Below are 21398 nucleotides of genomic sequence, written 5' to 3'. Positions count from 1 at the left end.
TATCTCTGCTCTGCTCCACAGCCCAGTTTTCCAAAAGACTTGTCTATTCAAACCATCTCTCCTTCTTAACTTCCCATTCTTCAGTTTTCCCTAATCCTGCTTTCACCTCCATTACTCCCTCAAGTCATCAAAACCTCCATGTTGCCAAGTCCTACAAACCATTTTCAGCTGTCATCTTATTAAACTTCTCAGCAGGTATTTGAAATACCTGACCATACTTTTCTTCTTCAAAGAATCTCCTTTCTTGATTTCAGTGACACCATTCGCTTTGGATTTTTCCCCTTACTTTTCTGGTGGCTGCCTCTTAAATTTCAGTTGCTGGCTTTTCTTCTTCTATCCTGTATGGTAGATCATGGATCAGGGCTCAGACTTGAATTCTGTTTGTTTGTTTGCTTTTTTCTCCTCTCTAGGCAATTTTTATCCATTCCCATGGTTTTATATATCTGTCTATACATGGGATTTAAATTATGGAAACAGATGAAATCATAACTCCCAATTTTATATTTCCAGCCTAGGCTTTCCTCTGAGCTCCAGACTCTGTATTCAAACTTAACATGGCCAAAATTGAAGTCTTGATATTCTTGCCACATCTATTTTTCCCCTATTCTTCCACATTTTAACAATGGCATCCCTATTTAACCAGTTGCTTGAGCCAGAAACCTGTTGGTGATTCTTGACATCTTCCTTACCTTTCACTTTGTCTGTTACCAAGTCCAGCTGAGTCAACCACCAACCTATATGTCTTAAATCCATTCACTGCTGTCATCATCATCCAGGCTACCATCATCTTTCACATGTTTTAATGACCTTCTAACTATTCTTCTCATTTCCATTCATGTTCATTCAGTTTTTCTCTTTTTACACAGCCATGGTGATCTTTTAAAAACATAAATCCCTAGTAGCCTCCTATCATTCTTAGAATAAAATTAAAACTTTTCTGTGACCTGTAAACCCTATGTCATCAGTCAGTCCCTGCCTACCTCTCCAGTCACATCTTAACACTGTCTTTCATTGACAGTGTTCTTATACAAAATAAGGATTTGGTAAAAATGGAATCTTATTCCCAAGCACTTTTTAAAATGTTAGTCATTGTAATGTGCAGAATTTAAAAAGTTATGAAAATATTGCTAGCCAAACTGAGCATTCATGGGTAGTTAGTTGAAAATGAGATATTTAAGACCAAACAGCTAATCTCTCCCTCTCCCCCTTAAAATTTCAGAGCCTTCAAGTATTAATTTTCTATGGCTTAAATATAATACAAATATATTTAATTATAATTCTAGAAGTCAGAAGTCCAAAATGGGTCTCAGTGGACTAAAATCAAAATGTCAACAGGGCTATATTCCATCTAGAGGCTCTAGAGGAGAATCTACTTCCTTGCGTTTTCCAGCTTCTAGAAGCAGCCAGGATTCCTTGGCTTGTGGCCCCTTCCTCCATTCTCAAAGCCAGCATTATAGCATCTTTAAATATTTCTCTGGCTCTCATTCTTCTGTCTCCCTCTTCCAAGTATAAGGAACCTTTTGATTATATTGGGCCCACTTGGATAATTCAGGATAATCTCCCTATCTCAAGGTCAACCAATTAGCAACCTTACTTCCATCTGCAGCCTCACCCATGCTATGTATTCACAGGCTTTGGAGATTAGAATGTGGACATCTTGGGGGGGGCATTATTCTGTCTATCACACATTTCTCTTCTTTATTTCTATTTTTATAAGAGTAATACATCTTCATTCCAGAAAAATTAGAAAATGAGCAACAATTCAGGAGCCATTTAGGCCCTGTTGATCTCTTAATGGAAATAGAGCCACTTGGTTCATGTTAAGAAGAGAGGGTCTCCAAACACTTAAGGCACTTAAAGCACCCCAAAAATCTATTAAAAGTCACAAACAAAAATATATCACCTTCCAAATAAAATCAGTGGGGAAAAGGAGTACTGTAAGACTTTGGATAAGTAATATTTCTAGTTCTTTACTTCTTTATCCTTAAAATAAGGAACTTGAATTAGCTGATCTTTAAAATTGTTTAAACTTTATTACTATATAAAATTGGTATCTCCATTCTATTAAAAAGTAACCAAAAGAGATGAGCAGATAACATCACAAGAAAAGATATCTGTAACTATGTGGGGTGATAGGTGTTAACTAAACTTACAATGGCAATCACTTTGCAGTATATACATATATCAAAACATTATTTTGGGACTTCCCTGGTGGCGCAGTGGTTAAGAATCTGCCTGCCAATGCAGGGGACATGGGTTCGAGCCCTTGTCTGGGAAGATCTCACATGCCGCGGAGCAGCTAAGCCTGGGCGCCACAACTACTGAGCCTGTGCTCTAGAACCTGCAAACCTCAACTATTGAGCCCGCGTGCCACAACTACTGAAGCCTGTGTGCCTACAGCCCGTGCTCTGCAACAAGAGAAGCCACCGCAATGAGAAGCCCGAGCACCGCAAGGAAGGGTAGCCCCTGCTCACCACAACTAAAGAAAGCCCCTGCGCAGCAACAAAGACCCAACGTAGCCAAAAATAAATAAAATAAATAAATAAATAAATATTTTAAAAACCCCCAAAAAACAAATAAAACATTATGTTGTATACCTTATACAATATTGTATGTCAATTATATCTCAGTAAAACTGGGGTGGAGACTAAAAATTTAATCAGAAAAGATGAGCAGATGTTTTGTTTTGTTTTAAGTCCAATTAATGCATAGCTTTATTTCAGGATTCAGTCAACTACTATTGTCAAGGTCATGAAAGACTGAGGAATTATCACAGATTGGAGGAGACTAAGGAGACATGACAACTGAATGTAATGTGGGATCCTGGGTTGGGTCCTAGAACTAAAAAAGGACATTTGGAGAAACTTTTGAAATCCAAATAAAGTCTGTAATTTAGTTAATAGGATTGTTACCAACGTTAATTTATTAGTTTTGATAATTACCCTCATTTTACAAGTTGTTAACATTAGAGGATCTTGGGTGAAGTGTATATGGGAGCTCTCTGCACTATTTTTACAAATTCCTTTCTAAGTCTATAATTATTTCAAAACAAAGATTAATAAAAAAGAAGGGCTTCCCTGGTGGCGCAGTGGTTGAGAGTCCGCCTGCCGATGCAGGGGACACGGGTTCGTGCCCCAGTCTGGGAAGATCCCACATGCCGTGGAGCAGCTGGGCCCGTGAGCCATGGTCGCTGAGCCTGCGTATCCAGAGCCTGTGCTCCGCAGCGGGAGAGGCCACAAGAGTGAGAGGCCCGCGTACCGCAAAAAAAAAGAAAACAGTAAGAGTGGAAGCCACAGAGTGGAAGATGTTTGCAAAAGACTCATAATCAGAATCTGTAAATGACTTAAACAGATTAACGAGGGAAAGACTGACAACCTGAAAGAAAAATAGGCAGAATACTTGAAAGGCCACTTCACATAAGAGGATATCCAAATGGCCAATAAGCATAAAAATATTCTTGGCAGTGCACAAGAGTTCCAGCTTCTCCAAGTTGGAACCCTTGTGCATTGCTGATGGAATGTAAAATGGTGTGGCTTCTGTAGAAAATAGTATGGTAGATACTCAAAAAATTAAACAGGGGACTTAACCACTTGTAGTGGTTAAGAATCTGCCTTCCAATGCAGGGGATGTAGGTTCAATCCCTGGTTGGGGAACTAAGATCCCATATACCGCAGGGCAACTAAGCCCACGCACCACAACTACTGAGCTCAAGCGCCCTGGAGCCCACGCGCCACAACTAGAGAGAAGCCCAAGTGCCACAACAAGAGCAAAGAAAGATCCTGCGTGCCGCATTGAAGATCCTGTGTGCCACAATGAAGACCAGACGCAGCCAAATAAATAAATAAATAAATAAAAATTAAAAATTAAATAGAAATTACCACATGATCCATCAATTCCACTTCTGGGTATATACCCAAAAGAATTGAAAGTAGGGCCTCGAACAGATATTTGTACACCTATGTTTGTAGCAGCACTATTCACAATAACCGAAAGGTGGAAACAACCCAAATGTCCATTGATGGAAGAATAATAGATAAATAAAATGTACTGTATACATACAATGGAATATTATTGAGCCCTAAAAAGGAATGAAATTCTGATACATGCTATAATATGGATAGACCTTAAAAACATACTAAGTGAAATAAACCAGACAAAAGGACAAATATTGTATGATTCCACTTGTATGAGGTACCTAGTCAAATTCAAAGAGAAAGAAAGTAGAATAGTGGTTACCAGGGGCTGGGGGAGAAAGGGAATGAGGAGTTATTGTTTAATGGGTATAGAGTTTAAGTTTGGGATAATGAAAGAGTCCCAGGGATGGATGGTGGTGATGGTTGCACAACAATGCAATTATTGCCACTGAATTGTACACTTTAAAATGGCAAATCTTATATTTTTTCACACACACACACACACACACACACACACACACACACACACACAAAATGTTACAGGCCAATATTCCTGATCAACATAGATGCAAAAATCCTCAACAGCCTCGACAAAATATTAGCAAGCCAAATTTAACAATACATAAAAAGGATCATATACCATGATCAGGTGGGATTTATTCCAGAGAGGCAAGGATGGTTCAGTATCTGCAAATCAATCAACGTGATTAACAAAATGAAGGCTAAATATCATGCGATCATCTAAGTAGATGCAGAAAAAGCATTTGGCAAGATTCAACATCCATTCGTGGTAAAAAAAAAAACTCTCAACGAAGTGGCTATAGAGGAAATGTACCTCTACAAAATAAAGACCATAAAAAAATGTGCTCAGGTTGTGGTCATGATGGTAGTTGTGGTGGTGAGATGCAGATTAAAATCACAATGTGACACCATTACCTGGAATGCCTAAAATGTAAAAAGACCGACAATACTAAGCACTAGCAAGGATATGAAGCAACTGGAACACTGATATCCTGCTGGTAGGAGTATAAAATGGTACCAACACTTTGGAAAATTGCTTGACATTATCTACCTAGCCAAACATATGCATACCCTATAACCCAGCAATTCTACTCTTACATACCTATATCCTACAGAAATATTTTCATATGGGTACCACGTGACATACACAAGAACATACACAGCAACATTATTATTTAAGGCCCCCAAACTGAAACCAACTTTCAACAGGAGAATGGATTCAATAAATTATGAATAGTCATGCAGTGGGGTACTTTCAGGCAATACAAATAAATGAACTACTGCTAAATCAATGAACTTGGATAACTCTTAGAAACATTGAGCAGGAAAAAATCACGCTCTTAAGAATGCATCTTTTACGGTATTTACATCAGGTTTAAATATAGGCAAAATTGATAAATAGTGATAGGAATCAGAGATTACCTTTAAGGAGGAGTGAAGGTAATGACTGAGAGGGGACATTAGGGAAGACTCTAGGGTGCTGATAAAGTTCTATTTCCTTATCTGTGTAGTGGTTACACAGGTATGTTGACTTTTGAAATTTTATCGAACTGTAACTTTCTGACTTATGTACTTTTTCTGTAGATACATTATGCCTGAATTTAAAGTTTATTATAAAAAATAATGTAGTGAGAAGTCTACAGTCCACATTTATTTAATGGCATTATGCTTCATTATTTCATCCTGCATCCTTCCTACCCTTCCCCTACTTCCTACTCTGTGATAAAATTGAGGGGCCTGAATGCAAATCCTTGTCCGCTCTTACTCTAGTTGTTTTTATGTTTAAGAAGAAGCTTTCAAGTTTAAGCTTGATTGCTTTTTTTTTTTTTTTTTTTTAAGCTTGATTGCTTTTTGAGGACAGTTTTAGCTAGAGGTGCTAACTATGCAGCAAATTGAACTCTGACCTAAGTGGAGCTCTATTAGCTGTGTCAGGGAGATTGAGGATTCAAGTCCACATTCCACTCCCAGATTCTAGAGGACTTAACAGGGAGTGGGAAAGGTGGCTTGGTGCCTGCTTTAGTGTACTGTAGTCTCTGTATTGCTTAATTGTAACAGTGACTGGATTAGTCAGTGGCAAGGAGGTACATTTAGGGATACTAGGCATAATTTTGTTATGATGCAGTTTCTTTTTATGGTTTTGTCAGTACTTACTCATACCTGAGTCCTTTTTCTTTCCTTTTACCCTTCAGGTGCCTGTGGTATATTTTATTCATTTGGGGCTTTACTCTGAGCTAGCTGTTCTTTGATTAAGACATTTTTTAAAAATTCAGTACATATTCATTGGTTGTTTGCTATGTGCTTGGAATACAGGAATGAGACATAGTATCTGCCCTCAAATTTCTTGCAGTTCTGCTGTGTAAACAGATAAATGTTCTGTTATACTATCGGCACTGATATGTGCTATAATACAGATCAGTCTGGGTTATTATTCAGTAAATCATAGAATTGATGTTGTTTTTCGCCTCCCCATGCGGCTTGTGGGATCTTAGGTCGCTGGCCCTCAGCAGTGAGAGCGCAGAGTCCTGACCCCTGGACTGCCAGGGAATTCCCTAGAATTGATTCTTAACCTAGACCTGGAGCTGGAAATATGTACTGAAGGAAGTTAGAGTATATGTGTTCAGAGTGGGGATCTGGGGGAATTCAGAGAGCTGAATGAGGCTCAGGAGATACTCGGAGGCTATCATGAAGGGTCTTGTGTGTCATGCTGAGGAGTTTGGATTTTATTTCGAAGACAATGGGGAGCTACTGAGGCATTATGAACAAGGAAGTGATGTGTAAAATAATTGTGCAGATGATAATCACATATAAATAAGTTAATTTAATGAACTGAAGTAGGTTATTACAGGGATGGAGTTACCTAGGCCCTGTCAAAGTGTAGTCTCAGCAGTATTGCCATCATCTGAGAGCTGTTAAAAATGTAGAATCTTGGGACCTATTCCAGACTTACTAAATCAGAATCAGAATGTTAACAAGATCTCCAAATAATTTGTAGACACATTCAAGTTTAAGAAGCACTGGTTTAGATGGATAGGATGATGGTCAGGCTTTAGACAGCTGGTGTGAAGACGATAGGACAGATTGCAAGAGATAATGCGGAGAACATATTTTTCCTCCTATTTGGAATACTCTTCTCATTCCCCCTCCCCACCAAATGCACACCAGGTACCCCCTACTTATCCATTACCTTTCAGCTTAAATGGAGCTTCTCTGATGTGACACTCCCAGTACACATGATTGGTACCCTTGCCATATACTCCCATAGCAGCCTGTACTTACCTTATCATTTTTCACACTTTATTTTTAGTAATTATTGAATTGCCTCTCTCTCTCCTGCACAATGAATGCAGGGACTGTCTTTCTATGCTGCCTGGCACATGATAGGCACCCAATAAATATTTGTGGTTCAATTGAATGAATTCACCATGTATAAGAAGAAAAGATGAATTTGGGTGTGTTGGAGGATGTACATGTTATATTTATTAATAATGATAGTAAATGTTAAATAGCACTGATAAGTTGCAGGCGCTGTTCTAAGTGCTTTATATATGTTAATTTATTTTATCTTCTCAGCAATCCCATAAGGTAGATATTCTTAATGTCCCCATTTTAAAGATGAGAAAACTGAGGCACAAGGAGGATAAATAATTTGTCTAAGGTTACACAGTTGGTAAGTGATGAATCAAGATTCAAACCCATCTGGTACTACTCTGCTATGTCTAGTTTTGGACAAAATAGTTCCCTGGCACTGTGCTAAGTGCTTTCTATGTATTATATGTATTTTTTAATCTTTATAACATTAATCTGAGCAGGGTTTTATTATCCTGTTTTACAGATGAGGAAGCAAAGGCTCAAAAAAGTTATATAGGTTACCAAAAGATACACAGCTAGTAAGTAATGGAGCTAGTCTTAAACCCAAGCCTATCCAACTCGTAAAGCCTGTAGTCTTTACCAGTAATGATGATGCCTCCATGTGGAATATAAAATACCTGTGGGATGTGAGTCTTAAGATCACTGAGGAACTGAGAGATAGGATGCCTAACATTTAAGTTGGTGGGCGGGGGGCGGTAGTAGGACTTAACTCCGGTTGCTCAGGTAGCGTGGGCATTTCAAGTTTGAAGGGGCAAAGGAGATTTAAAGTCTAGCAATTTCAGCCAACCTCATAATTGACCAGATGGAACTCTGAACTCTGCTGGTTAGAAACCTTAGCCTCTACAATAAGCTGTAACTTAGGTGACTAAGGAGTAGTTATTGCTTTCTCTTATGGCCTCAGAGAAACCAGATGGATTAGAAATACCGAATGTCAGAACTGGAAGGAACCAGTTCTAACCTTCCACAGTGCCCTCTTACTCACCTCCCCCTTATTTTATAATAAGGAAACTGAAGAAGGGAGTACTTAGGTGACTTGCTAAAGTCTAATAAAACCATTAGGGCCAAGCCAGGAATAGAGGACAGGGTCACATTCTTGTATTCTTTGCCCTGTGCCTTATGACTTTCTAGACTCCAGATTTATTGCCTCCTGTTTAAAACTTTTCTGCCATTGTAGTTACTTCTTCATCACATTGTAATTACTTCTTGTTCTTTTTGACTTTGGCCCCTGGAAATATTAACTTCTTGTCCTTTCCCCTCCAGCCCCAAGCATATATTCACTCCAGCAAGTCATCTGGCTTGCCCTCATTAATTTAATGATGATACTAGTATCAAATCACCACTGGTAGGAACACCACTGGCACATAGAACTTCAAGTCCATCTTCTTCTTGGAGTGAAAATGAGATTCTTTTGAGCTATTCACATACTTGATCAATTTTTGTAAAGCTTGAAGGCTGCAGGAGCAGGTGCAGTTTGTGTATCCTTTTGAAGTTGCAAACTCCTAAATGTTCAGGGTGATTATTATAGATAATCATACGCAGCGGTCTCACTCCTGCTCCTGATATAGGTGTATCTTCTAAGGCACATTATGGTAAAATTAAATTAGAATGAAAACAACTTTATAACTAGTACCTACACCTATACCCTGTGCCTTGTGCAGTCCCACTCAGTTAACAGACCTTCAGTTCTCAATTGTAATAGCTACTGTTTTATTTTTGTTTCAGAGTCATTACAGAAAGGTATAATAAGGCTTCAGTTTTCAAATGAAGGATATTTTAGTTAAAACCTATTCTTAAAAAAGTCACAACTAAAATGACATTTAGTTTAGCTAAAGTGATATATTTTACTTGTGCTTATTCTTTTATTCCCAACCCTGTCTTCTTTAAAAGTTATCTTCTTCCATGTTTTAGCAATACCATGAGGGCAGTCACCTTCCATTTATTTATTTATTTACTGAAGTATAGTTGATTTACAATGTTGTGTTAGTTTCTGGTGTACAGAAAAGTGATTCAGTTACACACATATATACATATTCTTTTTCATATTCTTTTACATTATGGTTTATTACAGGATATTGAATATAGTTCCCTGTGCTATACAGCAGGACCTTGTTTATCTATTTTATATATAGTAGTTTGTATCTGCTAATCCCAAACCCCTAATTTATCCCTCCCTCTCCCCATTTATTTAATAACAGATTATGCAGAAAACATCAACAGGAGTACCAAGAACCTAGTACTTTGCTGATCACTGACATATTTTAAGGGTTGGGCTCTACTCTAGCAGTGAAATAGTCCTTTGGCCTTGATTTGTTTCTAAAGGCTTCATTATGATGCAGATCATAATAGATTACAGTTGATGCAGATCAAGCAATGGAAAGCAGATTTTATATTCTTTCAGAGATAATATTATAATTAAGGATTAAAACCCTACTAAGGACTCACCACAAATAAGTCATAGCTTTGGTCAGTAGTGTATAACTAAGCCCCTAAAGGTATAAAATAGTGTTCCAAATCCTACAAAGTGGACATAAATGTATTTAACACATTGGTTATGCAAGTTGCCCCAGAGTACTATAAGATATATGTACAGCATACAAAATTTGACAATTTCTTAAGCCCTTACCATAGGCCGGACACTATAGGCAAATCAAAGCTGGTTAAGCCCCCGAAGAGCCTGAACTAATGAGGGACAGCACATATACCAGTAACTGTAATATGAGGAAAGGTGAAAATAGTGATGTGACCAAGGAACAGTATTAGAGAAAAGGGAGATTCCTTTGTTTTTTAGGTTAGATTCCATGGCAGAACAATCATTTGAGCTGAACCTCGAAGAATTTGTTTTTCGTCTTTGGGGTGTTTTTTTGTTTTTTTGGCCATGGTGTGTGGCATGTGGGATCTTAGTTCCCCAACCAGGGATTGAACCTGTGCCCCCTGCAGTGGAAGCACAGAGTCCTAACCATTGGACCTTCAGGGAATTCCTTGAAGTGTCTGAATATGTGAAGATGATGGAAGTGAAGGCAGAATGAATGCATTTCAATCTGAGAAAATGGCATGAGCAAAGGCATTGAGGTGGGAAAGGAGACGGCATAACAATGACACAAGTAAGAGCTACCATTTATTAAGTACTCAGTGTATGCAAACTTTTAAAATCCTTGCATCAATCCTGTGAGATGACTATTATTATTTCCACTGTACAGATTATAAAACTGGATGGTTGGAAAGGTTAATTACATGGCAGCCAGGATACGAACCCAGGTCTGTTTAACTCCAAAACCAGAGCTCTTAGATGCTCTGCTGTACAGTCTTCACATTCAGGAAATAACAGGTAATACAGCTTACCTGGGGATACAGAATATATAGGGATAAGTAGTGGACGATCCTATTGGAAAGGATTTATAGAGGGTTTTTAGGAGGCAATGAAAATGGACAGGGATGGAGAGATGAGATGCTTGGAGTCGGATGCTTGAGTCGGAGGACTCAAAAATAATTGGCAACTGATTGTTCTAGAAACTAGGGAAAAGGGAGAAATCAAAGATGACTGAGGTTTTTATATTTGGATGACTGAGGGAACAGTGGTACAAAAGTAAGGAGAAGAAACTATTGTTTGAAGAGTGTGGGGAAAGGAAAGATGGAGCAATCATTTTGATTTTAGATATGTTGCATTTAAAGCCCAGATGAAATTCCCTGGCCGTCCAGTGGTTAGGACTCACCACTTTCACTGCCGCAGCCAGGGTTCAGTGCCTAGTTGGGGAACTAAGATCCTGCAAGCCGCAGCGTGGCCAAAAGAAAAAAAATGTCAAATGAAATACATCATTGGAAATTTAGGCAACAAATGTTAACTTCTCATTTTATTAAGAAGTTTGGATTGGGCTTCCCTGGTGGCGCAATGGTTGAGAGTCCGCCTGCCGATGCAGGGGACACGGGTTCGTGCCCCGATCCGGGAAGATCCCACATGCCGCGGAGCGGCTGGGCCCGTGAGCCATGGCCGCTGAGCCTGCGCGTCCGGAGCCTGTGCTCTGCAACGGGAGAGGCCACAACAGTGAGAGGCCCGCGTATCGCAAAAAAAAAAAAAAAAAAAAAGTTTGGATTAAAAGGAAGACCAGACAGAGGACAATAACTGGAGGTTGCTGAGAGCTGAAGCTTTATCGAAATTGACAATCTGATTACAGAGGGCTTTATCAAAATTGAAACCCTGACCTGAAATCTCTCCTGCATTTCATCGACCTTCTGTATCTTGCTGTCACTCAAATTGCTTCACTCCGTAGCTCCTCTATGACCACAGCTTCCTTTACTTCCACCCCTGCTGTTCTCTTTTCTTATTGCATCTGATCTCTACCTGCCCTGCGATCTCTAATCCTTTGACACCTCTGCATTCATCTGGTCCAACAGTCCTCTTCTGTTTTCAATTGCCTTTCTCTCCAGTCCGGACCTCCAGGTCAGTCATTTGAATTCTGCCCTTTCTGGCATCTTGCAATAACACCTCTTCCCCGAGAGGTTACCTTCCTCTCCTCCATTCCATATCCAAAGGACCATTCCTTTAACCGACGAAAGCCCAAAAGGGCAATGAACCTATAATCACAATCACAATATTATGACTATCAGCTCCAGAGAAATTATCCTCTGCAATGGAAATTAACACTGTAAGGAGGCCCTGGTTTTGAAGGGGACCAGAGCAGGCATATCTTGTTGGGCTTCGTTTGTGCCTGAAATCTATGGTACTCTTATTGGATAATATACTCTAGGAATTAATTAAGAAGGTAAATAGATTGGGTCACCTTTTTTCTAGTTTTGTCTTATTTCCAAACTTCTGAAGTGTATAAGGAGAAGGGAGCTGGTATGGGGACATAAGGAGGAAGCAGCTTCTGAGGTCCCTTAAGGTGATAGTGTATTAGACTACTGTGTTGGCATCCTGTTTCTTTCTGAAACCGGACCTGTGAGTAAAAAACAGCATTGGATAGGGACTTCGAGGCAGCATTAGTCTTTTTTTAAAAAATTGAAGTATAGGGAATTCTCTTGTGGTCCAGTGGTTAGGACTCTGGTTCTCACAGCTGGGGGCCCTGGTCGGGGAACTAAGACCCCACAAGCCATGCAGCACGACGAAAAAAAATAATTGAAGTTAGTTGATTTGCAATATTATATTAGTCTCAGGTGTACAACATAGTGATTCAATATTTTTATAGATTATACTCAATTGAAAGTTATTTTAAAATATTGGCTATATTCCCTGTGCTGTACAGTATATCCTTGTAGACTCACAGACGTAGAGAACAAACTAGTGGCTACCAGTGGGGAAAGGGAAAGTGGGGTAGGGGATTAGGAGGCACAAACTACTATGTATAAAATAGACAGCACTAGTCTTGATTGGAAACCCTGGCTCCCCCAAACCTACCTACGTTGTGGTAGCTCCTGACTAGCCTCAGGGAAGCAGGTAATTTACAGTGGGCGCCTATCTTTTGGTAGCTGAAGACCCTTAGACTTTCATGTACATAGCACAGGGAGCCAGCAGAGGGAGTTGTGGTCCTAGAACTTTCTTCAGAGCTTCTAAGTTCTGATTTTGCAAGAGATCTTCCCCGGCTCCATCCAAATCTCCTGTGCAATAAGAATTTAACTTGAGATATGCCTGAGTTTGGTGCCAGATGCCTGGTGTGAGCAGATGGGGAGCTTCCGCATAACTGTTTAAACTTGAAAGCCATAAGGAACTCTTGATCGCAGGGAAACGCCTGTTTACTGTGCAGATCCAAATCAAGCAACTCTCAAGAAATGGGTGTGCCTCCTTGACCTCAATCCTTATTGATCTTGGTATCAGTACCTCCAGTGATGCGTGCTCAGGGGCGGGAGAAAGTTAACAAGTGCCTTATGGGGGGGGGGGTTGGAAAAAGAGGAAGCCTGACTGTTGCTGCAGAAAGTCCCCACGGGGGAGGTGGGGATACTGTCTGGGTAGCATTAAACAGTGAGTGTCCTGTAGGAACCTTGGGTGCCTGGGTGCCTGGGTGTAGTGCCTGGGTGTAGAGCCTTGTATCGGCTCTGATTTTGAATCAGAAGATCTGCAGCTGGCCAGTAGGGGATTTATCAGACAGTTGACTAATGATCTTGATTTTAATAGGAAGCCTCTGTGAAAGGGGATGCAGCTTCTGCTAGATATTGTGAACTTCTGAATCACTAGGTTTGGCTCTGCTTTTGGGCACTCAGAAAACCCTGGCATTTCCAAACCACTTTCCCTTTTGCTTCAGGACATAGATTACTCAAGCCTGCACTATGGAGAATGGGGACGGTAATGAGGGCACCTCAGCTTTTCACGTGCCTGAGTGGATGGTGAGTTCTTTGGTCACTTTGCTTTTCCTTCTGTTTCTTGATAATGAGGCAGCCATTTCTGACAGGTGATAGGGATCGCTGTGAAAAGTCCCTACCAAGACCTGTGGTGGGGAAACAGTTATTATTCTAATTTCTGATTAATTCCTATGTCCTGGGTCAACCTTGCAGCTTTCCTTTCTTTTTTCTTAAAAAAAAATATTTTTTAAAATTATGAGTGAGCTGGGAAGGTCTGAGAGCTGCCTGGCCAGAGTCAGCTTATTGCCTGGTTGTCTGGGCTGGGGTGAGCTTCCCCACTGCTGCTGGTGCACTGCGTGGATTGTGTTATACTGTGATTGCTTTGCATTCTATTTGCAAACTAATGCTTAGTTTACTTCTCATGAGGGTAAAGAAAAAGAATAGTGAGGGGAAGAAAAACAACTTGTAGAAATGGTGCTCTCTCTCAAGCCTGAGAAGACTTAAGACATTTATCCCCTATCTGCCCATTTTTCTCCCACCAGCCAAAACAGTTCCCCAAATATTCTTTATATGTGTGTTTCTAAAAGGCAGGAAATATATAGCTCTCTTTTTAAATTAATTAATTAATTAAAAAAAAGTTTTGGCCATGCCGCATGGCACGTGGGATCTTAGTTCCTCAACTAGGGATCGAACCCGTGCCCCCTACAGTGGAAGAGTGGAGTCTTAACCACTGGACCACCAGGGAAGTCCCTATATAGCTCCCTTGGTACTATTTTTCAAAATATCTTTTCTGCCTGATATTTTTAATATAATTATAATAAGGACTTAATTTGTTGATAAGAACTAGCACATAAAACCTAATGTTTTAGATCCAATTTTAACTTTTGATTTAAAAACAGCAACCATCCTTATGTTCCTGTCTGCTTTCTTCCAGGTTTAGCCTGATTTCTTATAGTCTATATACTGCTTATGTTTTTATATACACACACACACACACACACACACACACATATAATATATATATTAAATGTATATATTTTTCCCCGTTGAAGACTGGTTAGACTGTATACAACATATTCCAAGTTCTTTTCAGTGTTTATGGAATTATGGGCTTAGAGAAATAACCATCAGTAATGAGACTGATATATAGTAGACCTAACAAAGGCCCAACTGACTAGCCCATGTTTCAACTCCCATAACAAATATTATTTTTGTTGCGGTTATTCCTCTTGTTGTTCTTAATGTTGTTCCAGAACCTTGTGCTCAGTTTTAAGACATTTGATCAAAAGAAATCCTACCCATCCACAAGCTTATTTCAAATAATGCAGTGTTTTAGAACTAATGGAAAAAATTCAGATAATAATTCTAGTTGGATTTCTAAGTTTGTTTTTGAATCTCCAGCACTCACTAATAACAAGAAGGGGAAGCAGGAATTCTGGTTTTCTTAGGTGAGGGCTCACATTAAGGTATTAACCTTTGGTACTTCTATAAAGGAATATTACAGAAGAATTCTGCAGAACACTGGTGTGTCGGTCGATTCAGTCAACGGAAGTGTGATAGTAACTCTTATTCTCATAAGTAATACATCTCGACGCTGTCTTATCTGCTGAGCACATCCTCTCAAGAGGAGCTCCTACTGGACTTTTACCTACTCACCTTCTTTTTATTTAAGTGAACAAGATAACTGTCCTAAAGGAGTTAGTGACTATTGCTCAAGCGATACCACCTAAGACTTCCCAGCTTTTAAGAAACGTTCTTTAATAAAGCACAGCTCTGCTCTCTTCAGTATGGCACCTCTTTTACTTAGCGATCTCCTGGCCCTTCTCTCTCAAAAACTAGCAAAATACCTTTGATCAGTAGATTTTTTTAAGAACAATGAGAAAAAGTGGGGAGGGGCTGGCCTCAATAACTCAGTTTTTTCATCTGTTATCTTTCCCTTGCCAAAGATTAACCTCTTGAGGCTTTCTTTCAGATACCACATAGTTGTTAAGTTCTGACCTGGTCTGAAAGTGCTTTCTTAGGCTGCCACCAGTATCCATTTAGCCACCGCAGTGAGCCACTGAGCACCCTCTAGTGTGTTGCCTATAGATTTCCAGACTTTACCTGTAAAGTGTTAGAGTGCCTTTTAATCCCCAAGAGGAAACCCTGGAGCCAGTTCCCAATAGTGGGTCAAAATTTCCATTTAAGACAGCTTTAACAAATAACTCATGTTCCAGTTTACATATTAATGTAATGAATTTTCCACTGAGACTATCCTTGCCCCCAAAGGAAGTATGACAAGGCTCTCAAACCTTCTTTCAGGGGGAAAATTTAGCAGAGAAGGTGCATTATAATACCTCCCTTCTTGTTAATGATCAGTAGCAAAAAGGGACTGGCATACCCCTCAGAGAATAGGACTCAAGACCACAGACAGCAGTTGACAGTACTCACATCACTGACTCCCAGCAGGGAAATAAGCCAGGACGAAGTTTGAAGAACCCGTCTTGAGAATTGACAAGGTAGAGCTTCAAGTTAACATTCCATCATTCACTGGAAAACTTCTGCTAGAGCCTCTGCTCCCCAGCTATTTTCATGTGAAAGATTTTCTTAGCTTTGTTCAGGCAGTTTTACTGCTAAAAGGTTGGGGAACTCATCCTTTTAAAGACTGTCTTTATTAATATATTCTCACTTCCCCTGAGAAATCTTTAGTCCCTAGTGGTAGGTGAAAATACCTCCTCTTATGTGCATGGAGATCAGCAGTAACCTTTTCTTAAGTTTCTACATCTTAATATTTCCTCCTCCCACTCAAGCTCTTTGTAGTACTGGGTACTTTTCCATAGGAAATCTAATTCACTTTCTTGAGTACCCAACCAGCTGGTTACCCGATTTTCTTTCGGCTAGAAGTAATCCCTTTTATAGGTGAAGAATTTGTTCCAGCAGCTGATTTGGCTTGGAAGGGAGAGATGTCTCTAAGAATGCTTGAACCATATCTAGTTGGAAGTGAGACAAAAACATTTAAGGTATCTGGTAAATGGCCGTAGAGGTAGCTTCACTATAACTCTGGGTCAGGATTGACACTTAAAGCAAAGACCCATTTGAGAAACTGATGAAAACTATGGACCCTCTCCCTAGGAAAATATACACATACACAACATTTTGCATTCTGTTTCAGAGCATCTAGACATCCATGGACCCTAGGTGAAGAACTTTTGCCCTAAAAAAATAGAAATGTTAATATTTTATATTTGTGTATCATTATGTTGCCTCTAAAACCTTCTCACATACATTATTGTATTTTCTCAGCACACATTTGAGATAGACAAAGTAGGTATTATTGTTCCTATTTTACAAATGAGGATTACAGATGTTAAGTACTAGAAATGTTAAGAAATGGAGATACAAAAAAGAACCTCTGATCACCATCCTTTGTAGTACTACTTTCTGTACTTGAAAAGGAATTAATTTGTTTTTTCTTGGCGTGCTCTTCTGTAGGGTAAATAGATCTTCTATCCTCCCCATGAGTCCTATTTTTCTTAATGTGTTAACTGTCTATTCTTAGCCTTAAACTGTAGAAATCAGAATTAGACCCAGTTCTCTTTATATCCTGTGTCGTGTATAAAGAAAGGATCACCTCATTCCATTCTCTGACCTTTGAAATAACCTTTTCTTTTCTGCCTATGAATATGTCTCCATGGTCATAGCCATAGATAGGATAAAATGGTTGGTTAGGGAGAGAGTTAAGAGAGTTAGGGCGAATTGATTCATGCTTGCAGAGAGTGTTAGAGCAGTGGTTCTCAAACTGTGGTCCCCAGACCAGCAGCAGCAGCAGCAGCAGCAGCACCTGGAAACTTGTTAGAAATGCAAAATTTTGGTCCCCACCCAGATTTACTAAATCAGAAACCCTGGGGTGGGGCCTTGCAATGCATTTTTATAAGCTCACTGGGTGATTTTGATGAACCTAAACTTTGAGAACTACTTTGATAGATAAACTTGTTAAGTGGTAAGGCTTTTCCTGTCAGTCATAGTATCCTAAATTGCCTTCTGGCTGTATTTGGTATAGAGCTGCAGCTCCCTCTGCTCAGGCCTAGTGACTTAAGCCATTAGACCAAGGAGTTCCTTTTCACCTGAGTGAAGAAAATGAGGAACCAGCTGAGAGTGTTCTAGGGTGAATAACCTTGGTTAGGAAGAGCAGAAGTTTAGAGACTCATAAAGCAAGCAAAAAGATATTGGTCTGTCTCATTTCATGAAATTGTGAATAAGAGATCAAGATTGTCATGGATGATGGTGAATATCGATATTTGAGTTCAATTAATTTCCGTTTCAACTTTTGGTAGTGGCATTGGGCAAAGTTGCCAATTAAAGTGCTGTTAGATTTCAAATTCGTATATGATTTAGCCATTACAGACTTGTGGTTTGATCAGAGCCCCCAAATTATCTGCAATGATGTCCTTTCTGAAACCCAATCCAGTAAGAAAGTAAATTTAAGGAGCAATTTTAAATTAAATAAATTTAGGATAAATTAAGAGGAATGACATGTATACACTGATGTGTATAAAATTGATGACTAATAAAAAAAAAAAATCAGGTGGGGCTGGTACACCCAGGGGAGTTTTTGGTCTTCTGATCAATATCATAAGGTTTGGTGTAGTGGAAAGAGCTTCGACTCTGGCGTAAACACAGGATCACATTCTAGTCCCACTTACTTGCTGTGAGACCTCAGGCAAATCATTTGTTCTCTCAATACAGTCATTTGTACTTTCCTAATTTGTCAAATGGGGATAATTATGCCAAATTTTTAAGATTCTTATACTGATTAACAGAAGTAACATATACACAGTGCGTAGTAGGCTCTTAATAAATATTAGTTCTCCTCCCCTTATTCTATTCTCCCAGGGACCTTTTCTCTCAAAATGAAGATTATCCTAAAAAAAAGAATCTACCATTTTATGTTCTTTCTTGTGCTCAACAAGTACTCATTTTTTTTAAAAAAAATCATATCTGGGATTTTATAGTTAGGGAATTTAAAATGGTATAGCTACAAAGAACATGAACAAATCCAAATAATTTCCAAAGCTATTATCTTAACACCATCTATATGGATGACATTGGGGGGAAATACAGAAATGATTCACAACTGAGGGCTGGTTCAGAGGGCTTGTTTTCTAATGGGGAGATCAATATGTAACAATCTATTATGAAGACCAGAGGAAATAAGGTAGAGAGAACGAATTAAAATAGATGTGAAAGGATCTTTGACTTCTGCTGGGATCTAACTAACCTAATTTTTTTTTTTTTTGCTGTACGCGGGCCTCTCACTGTTGTGGCCTCTCCCGTTGCGGAGCACAGGCTCCGGACGCGCAGGCTCAGCGGCCATGGCTCACGGGCCTAACCGCTCCGCGGTATGTGGGATCTTCCTGGACTAGGGCACGAACCCGTGTCCCCTGCATCGGCAGGCGGACTCTCAACCACTGCGCCACCAGAGAAGCCCCTAACTAATCTAATTTGATTGCCTGATTCCTGGTCCATGCAGCAGTGATTTTCTGTGGCATTGTCAATGTGACACTTTCAAGGGTCACATTCCAATAATGAACCTCTTTGCCATTTGCTGACACATCTGTCGGCATGCAAATGTTAACATCACTAACCCCCTTTCATCTTCTATTCAAATTCAAAAATAAATTACCTGTTCTCTCTAGGGTCAAACTCCCACATCCTGGAGATGAGCAATGATAGTAAATTACTGAAAATAACAAGCGGATAAACAAATAAATTGAAATGGTCTCTGGGGAAATGCACGACACATAATTGTCTATTAGATATACAGCCAGTAGTTTGTTCTCCTACCCTTCTCATCTGTTCCATCAGCCTTCCCAGGAGAATATGTCTCTCCAGCTCCTTTCTCTACACTGGTCACTCTTATCATGCATTAGCCCGTAGCACCTTTCCATGATTAATAGGCAGTCACCTCTGTGCAAGATTTTGTTTTATATCTTCTGTGGAATATTTTTATGAATTGTAAAGTTATCAGATTTATCGTGGCATAAAAGTCTCTACAAACTAGCTCCTGTTTTTTCTTCAGCTTCATGCCCTGCTACTTCTAACTTCCTGTATACATGTACTTAGTTCTTTGTCATACTGGGCTCCTGGCAGTTCCGTGTTCCTTTTGCTCTGTGAATATTGCTCTATGTACCTAGAAGGGCCACCCTACTTCACTCATCTTGAAAATTCATTCTCCTGAGTCGAGTATCAGATTAAACTCCTCTTCTAGGAAAACTTGCCTAACATACCCTGCTGACTTTATGCCACCATGTTATATGCTGCCACTGAATCTTGAACACACTTCTATTATAAGTACAGGCTTGTGTATCTTTCTGTACCTGTGACTGACTATTCCATGAACTATTTGAGAGCAGGAACTATATGGTTTTTTTAACATTTTTAACTCCTGACACTGTAGGAACCCAGTAAGTTTCTGACACATAAATCAAAGAATCAATCAGAGTCTATGCCTCCATTAAGGGAGAAAAGCTGTACACATAAAAACAAATCTTTCATTTATTCATATATATATTTAGTACCTTTCTCCCTGTGCCAAATGTTGTACTTGGCAGGAAGAATAAAAGGATGAGTAAACGTGATGCTTGACCTGGAGGAGCTCACTTTCTCATGGAGTAGCAGACATGTGATCCCTCATTTCAGTGATGCTAAGACATTACTGGTCATCACATGTGCCATTATGTTATGGACAAGCACTCATTCTAAAGGAAGAATTCACATCACATTCCCACCCCAGTCTCTGTAACATATAGTTGAATGTAGCTTTCCTATTCACTGGGTCCCTTTCAGAAACCAACAAATAAATAATGTGATTCTTTGCCCTTTCATTTGACTCTACTTGATATGCAACAAGGTCATTATGATTCTGGGGGCCCTGAGGAAATAGAAGACTCCCTATGCCAGTCACACCTTCCACAAAACACAGTTTTTGAAAAAAGCAAGCAGATCACTCGACACCTAATCAGCAACAATCTTGAGATGGAACTAGAAACCGAATGTCAAAACCTGCATAAAAAGATGAACAATTAAGAGTAAAGCAGTGGTCAGAGAAAGTTGATTTTCTTGGTGACAGAGCTGAAACCTGTGTTCCCAGTTTGACTAACCCAAGGACACAGAGTGTAGGTTAGGGGCTGCCTGAGCACTTGGCTCCTTTTTTTTTTTCTTACCATCTTTATAAATTCCCTCATTGTTTTACTGGCTCTGTAGTTAATTTTTTTCTAATGAGACTAGGTTAACTAAAGTCATCTGACATGGAAAAGGAGGAGGTATGGTTAAAAAGGAAGCTAATTAGCAAGTTAATTATAGCAGGTAAAAAAGTGCACCGGTTATATAAATAAGCTATTGTTATGCACATGCAAGTTGGGCCTTGTCAAGGGACTTGTTAAGGTTTAGAGGATCCGTGTAATTAGGTGTTTAGGGAAAAAATAATAATAATAAAAGCAAAACAGCCACCAGAATTAGGAGTGGCTGATGAGCCACTAACAGAAATGCCTTATTAAATTGGGCTCTGCTGCTGGAGGGGTTGTTGGAGTGCTTCAGGGTTTCCAGGGAAGGCACCACCACCAAAACAACGAAAAGAAAAGCTAGCTGGAACCAGAGCCAACAGAATTGCTGATGAGGAAAGTTTAAAGGCCTAGACACAAGGGCCCCTGGACTGGAGAGGTGGCAGTAGGGCTGGTGATGTCACTATGCTGAGCAACAAGAAGAAATACATTGTCAATGGCAACTCTGGGATTAAAGCCCAGGTGAGGCTAAGCTCTTATTTACCAGTCTTGCTGCCGCTATAGCCAC

General features: G+C 39.6%; 1 protein-coding gene across 7 annotated transcripts in view; it reads left to right on the top strand.

Annotated features, from left to right (window-relative positions):
• The window catches only part of AHCYL2 (adenosylhomocysteinase like 2), a 178166-nt gene that overhangs the window by 101782 nt on the left and 54986 nt on the right, over positions 1–21398 (top strand). For 2 of the 7 annotated variants that reach the window (XM_030853782.3, XM_030853781.3), the window contains exon 1: positions 13269–13616. The exons of 4 other annotated variants lie outside the window; for them this stretch is intronic. In XM_030853782.3, coding sequence (XP_030709642.1) covers positions 13560–13616 — 57 coding nt within the window. In that variant the 5' untranslated portion in view covers positions 13269–13559. One more of the 7 variants, XM_060305340.2, reaches the window with a different exon arrangement.

The sequence above is a fragment of the Globicephala melas genome, chromosome 9 (assembly GCF_963455315.2).
Source record: "Globicephala melas chromosome 9, mGloMel1.2, whole genome shotgun sequence".
Classification (NCBI taxonomy): domain Eukaryota; kingdom Metazoa; phylum Chordata; class Mammalia; order Artiodactyla; family Delphinidae; genus Globicephala; species Globicephala melas.
The sequence above is the reverse complement of the archived record's forward strand: the minus strand, read 5'-3'. Positions and strand labels throughout refer to the sequence as shown.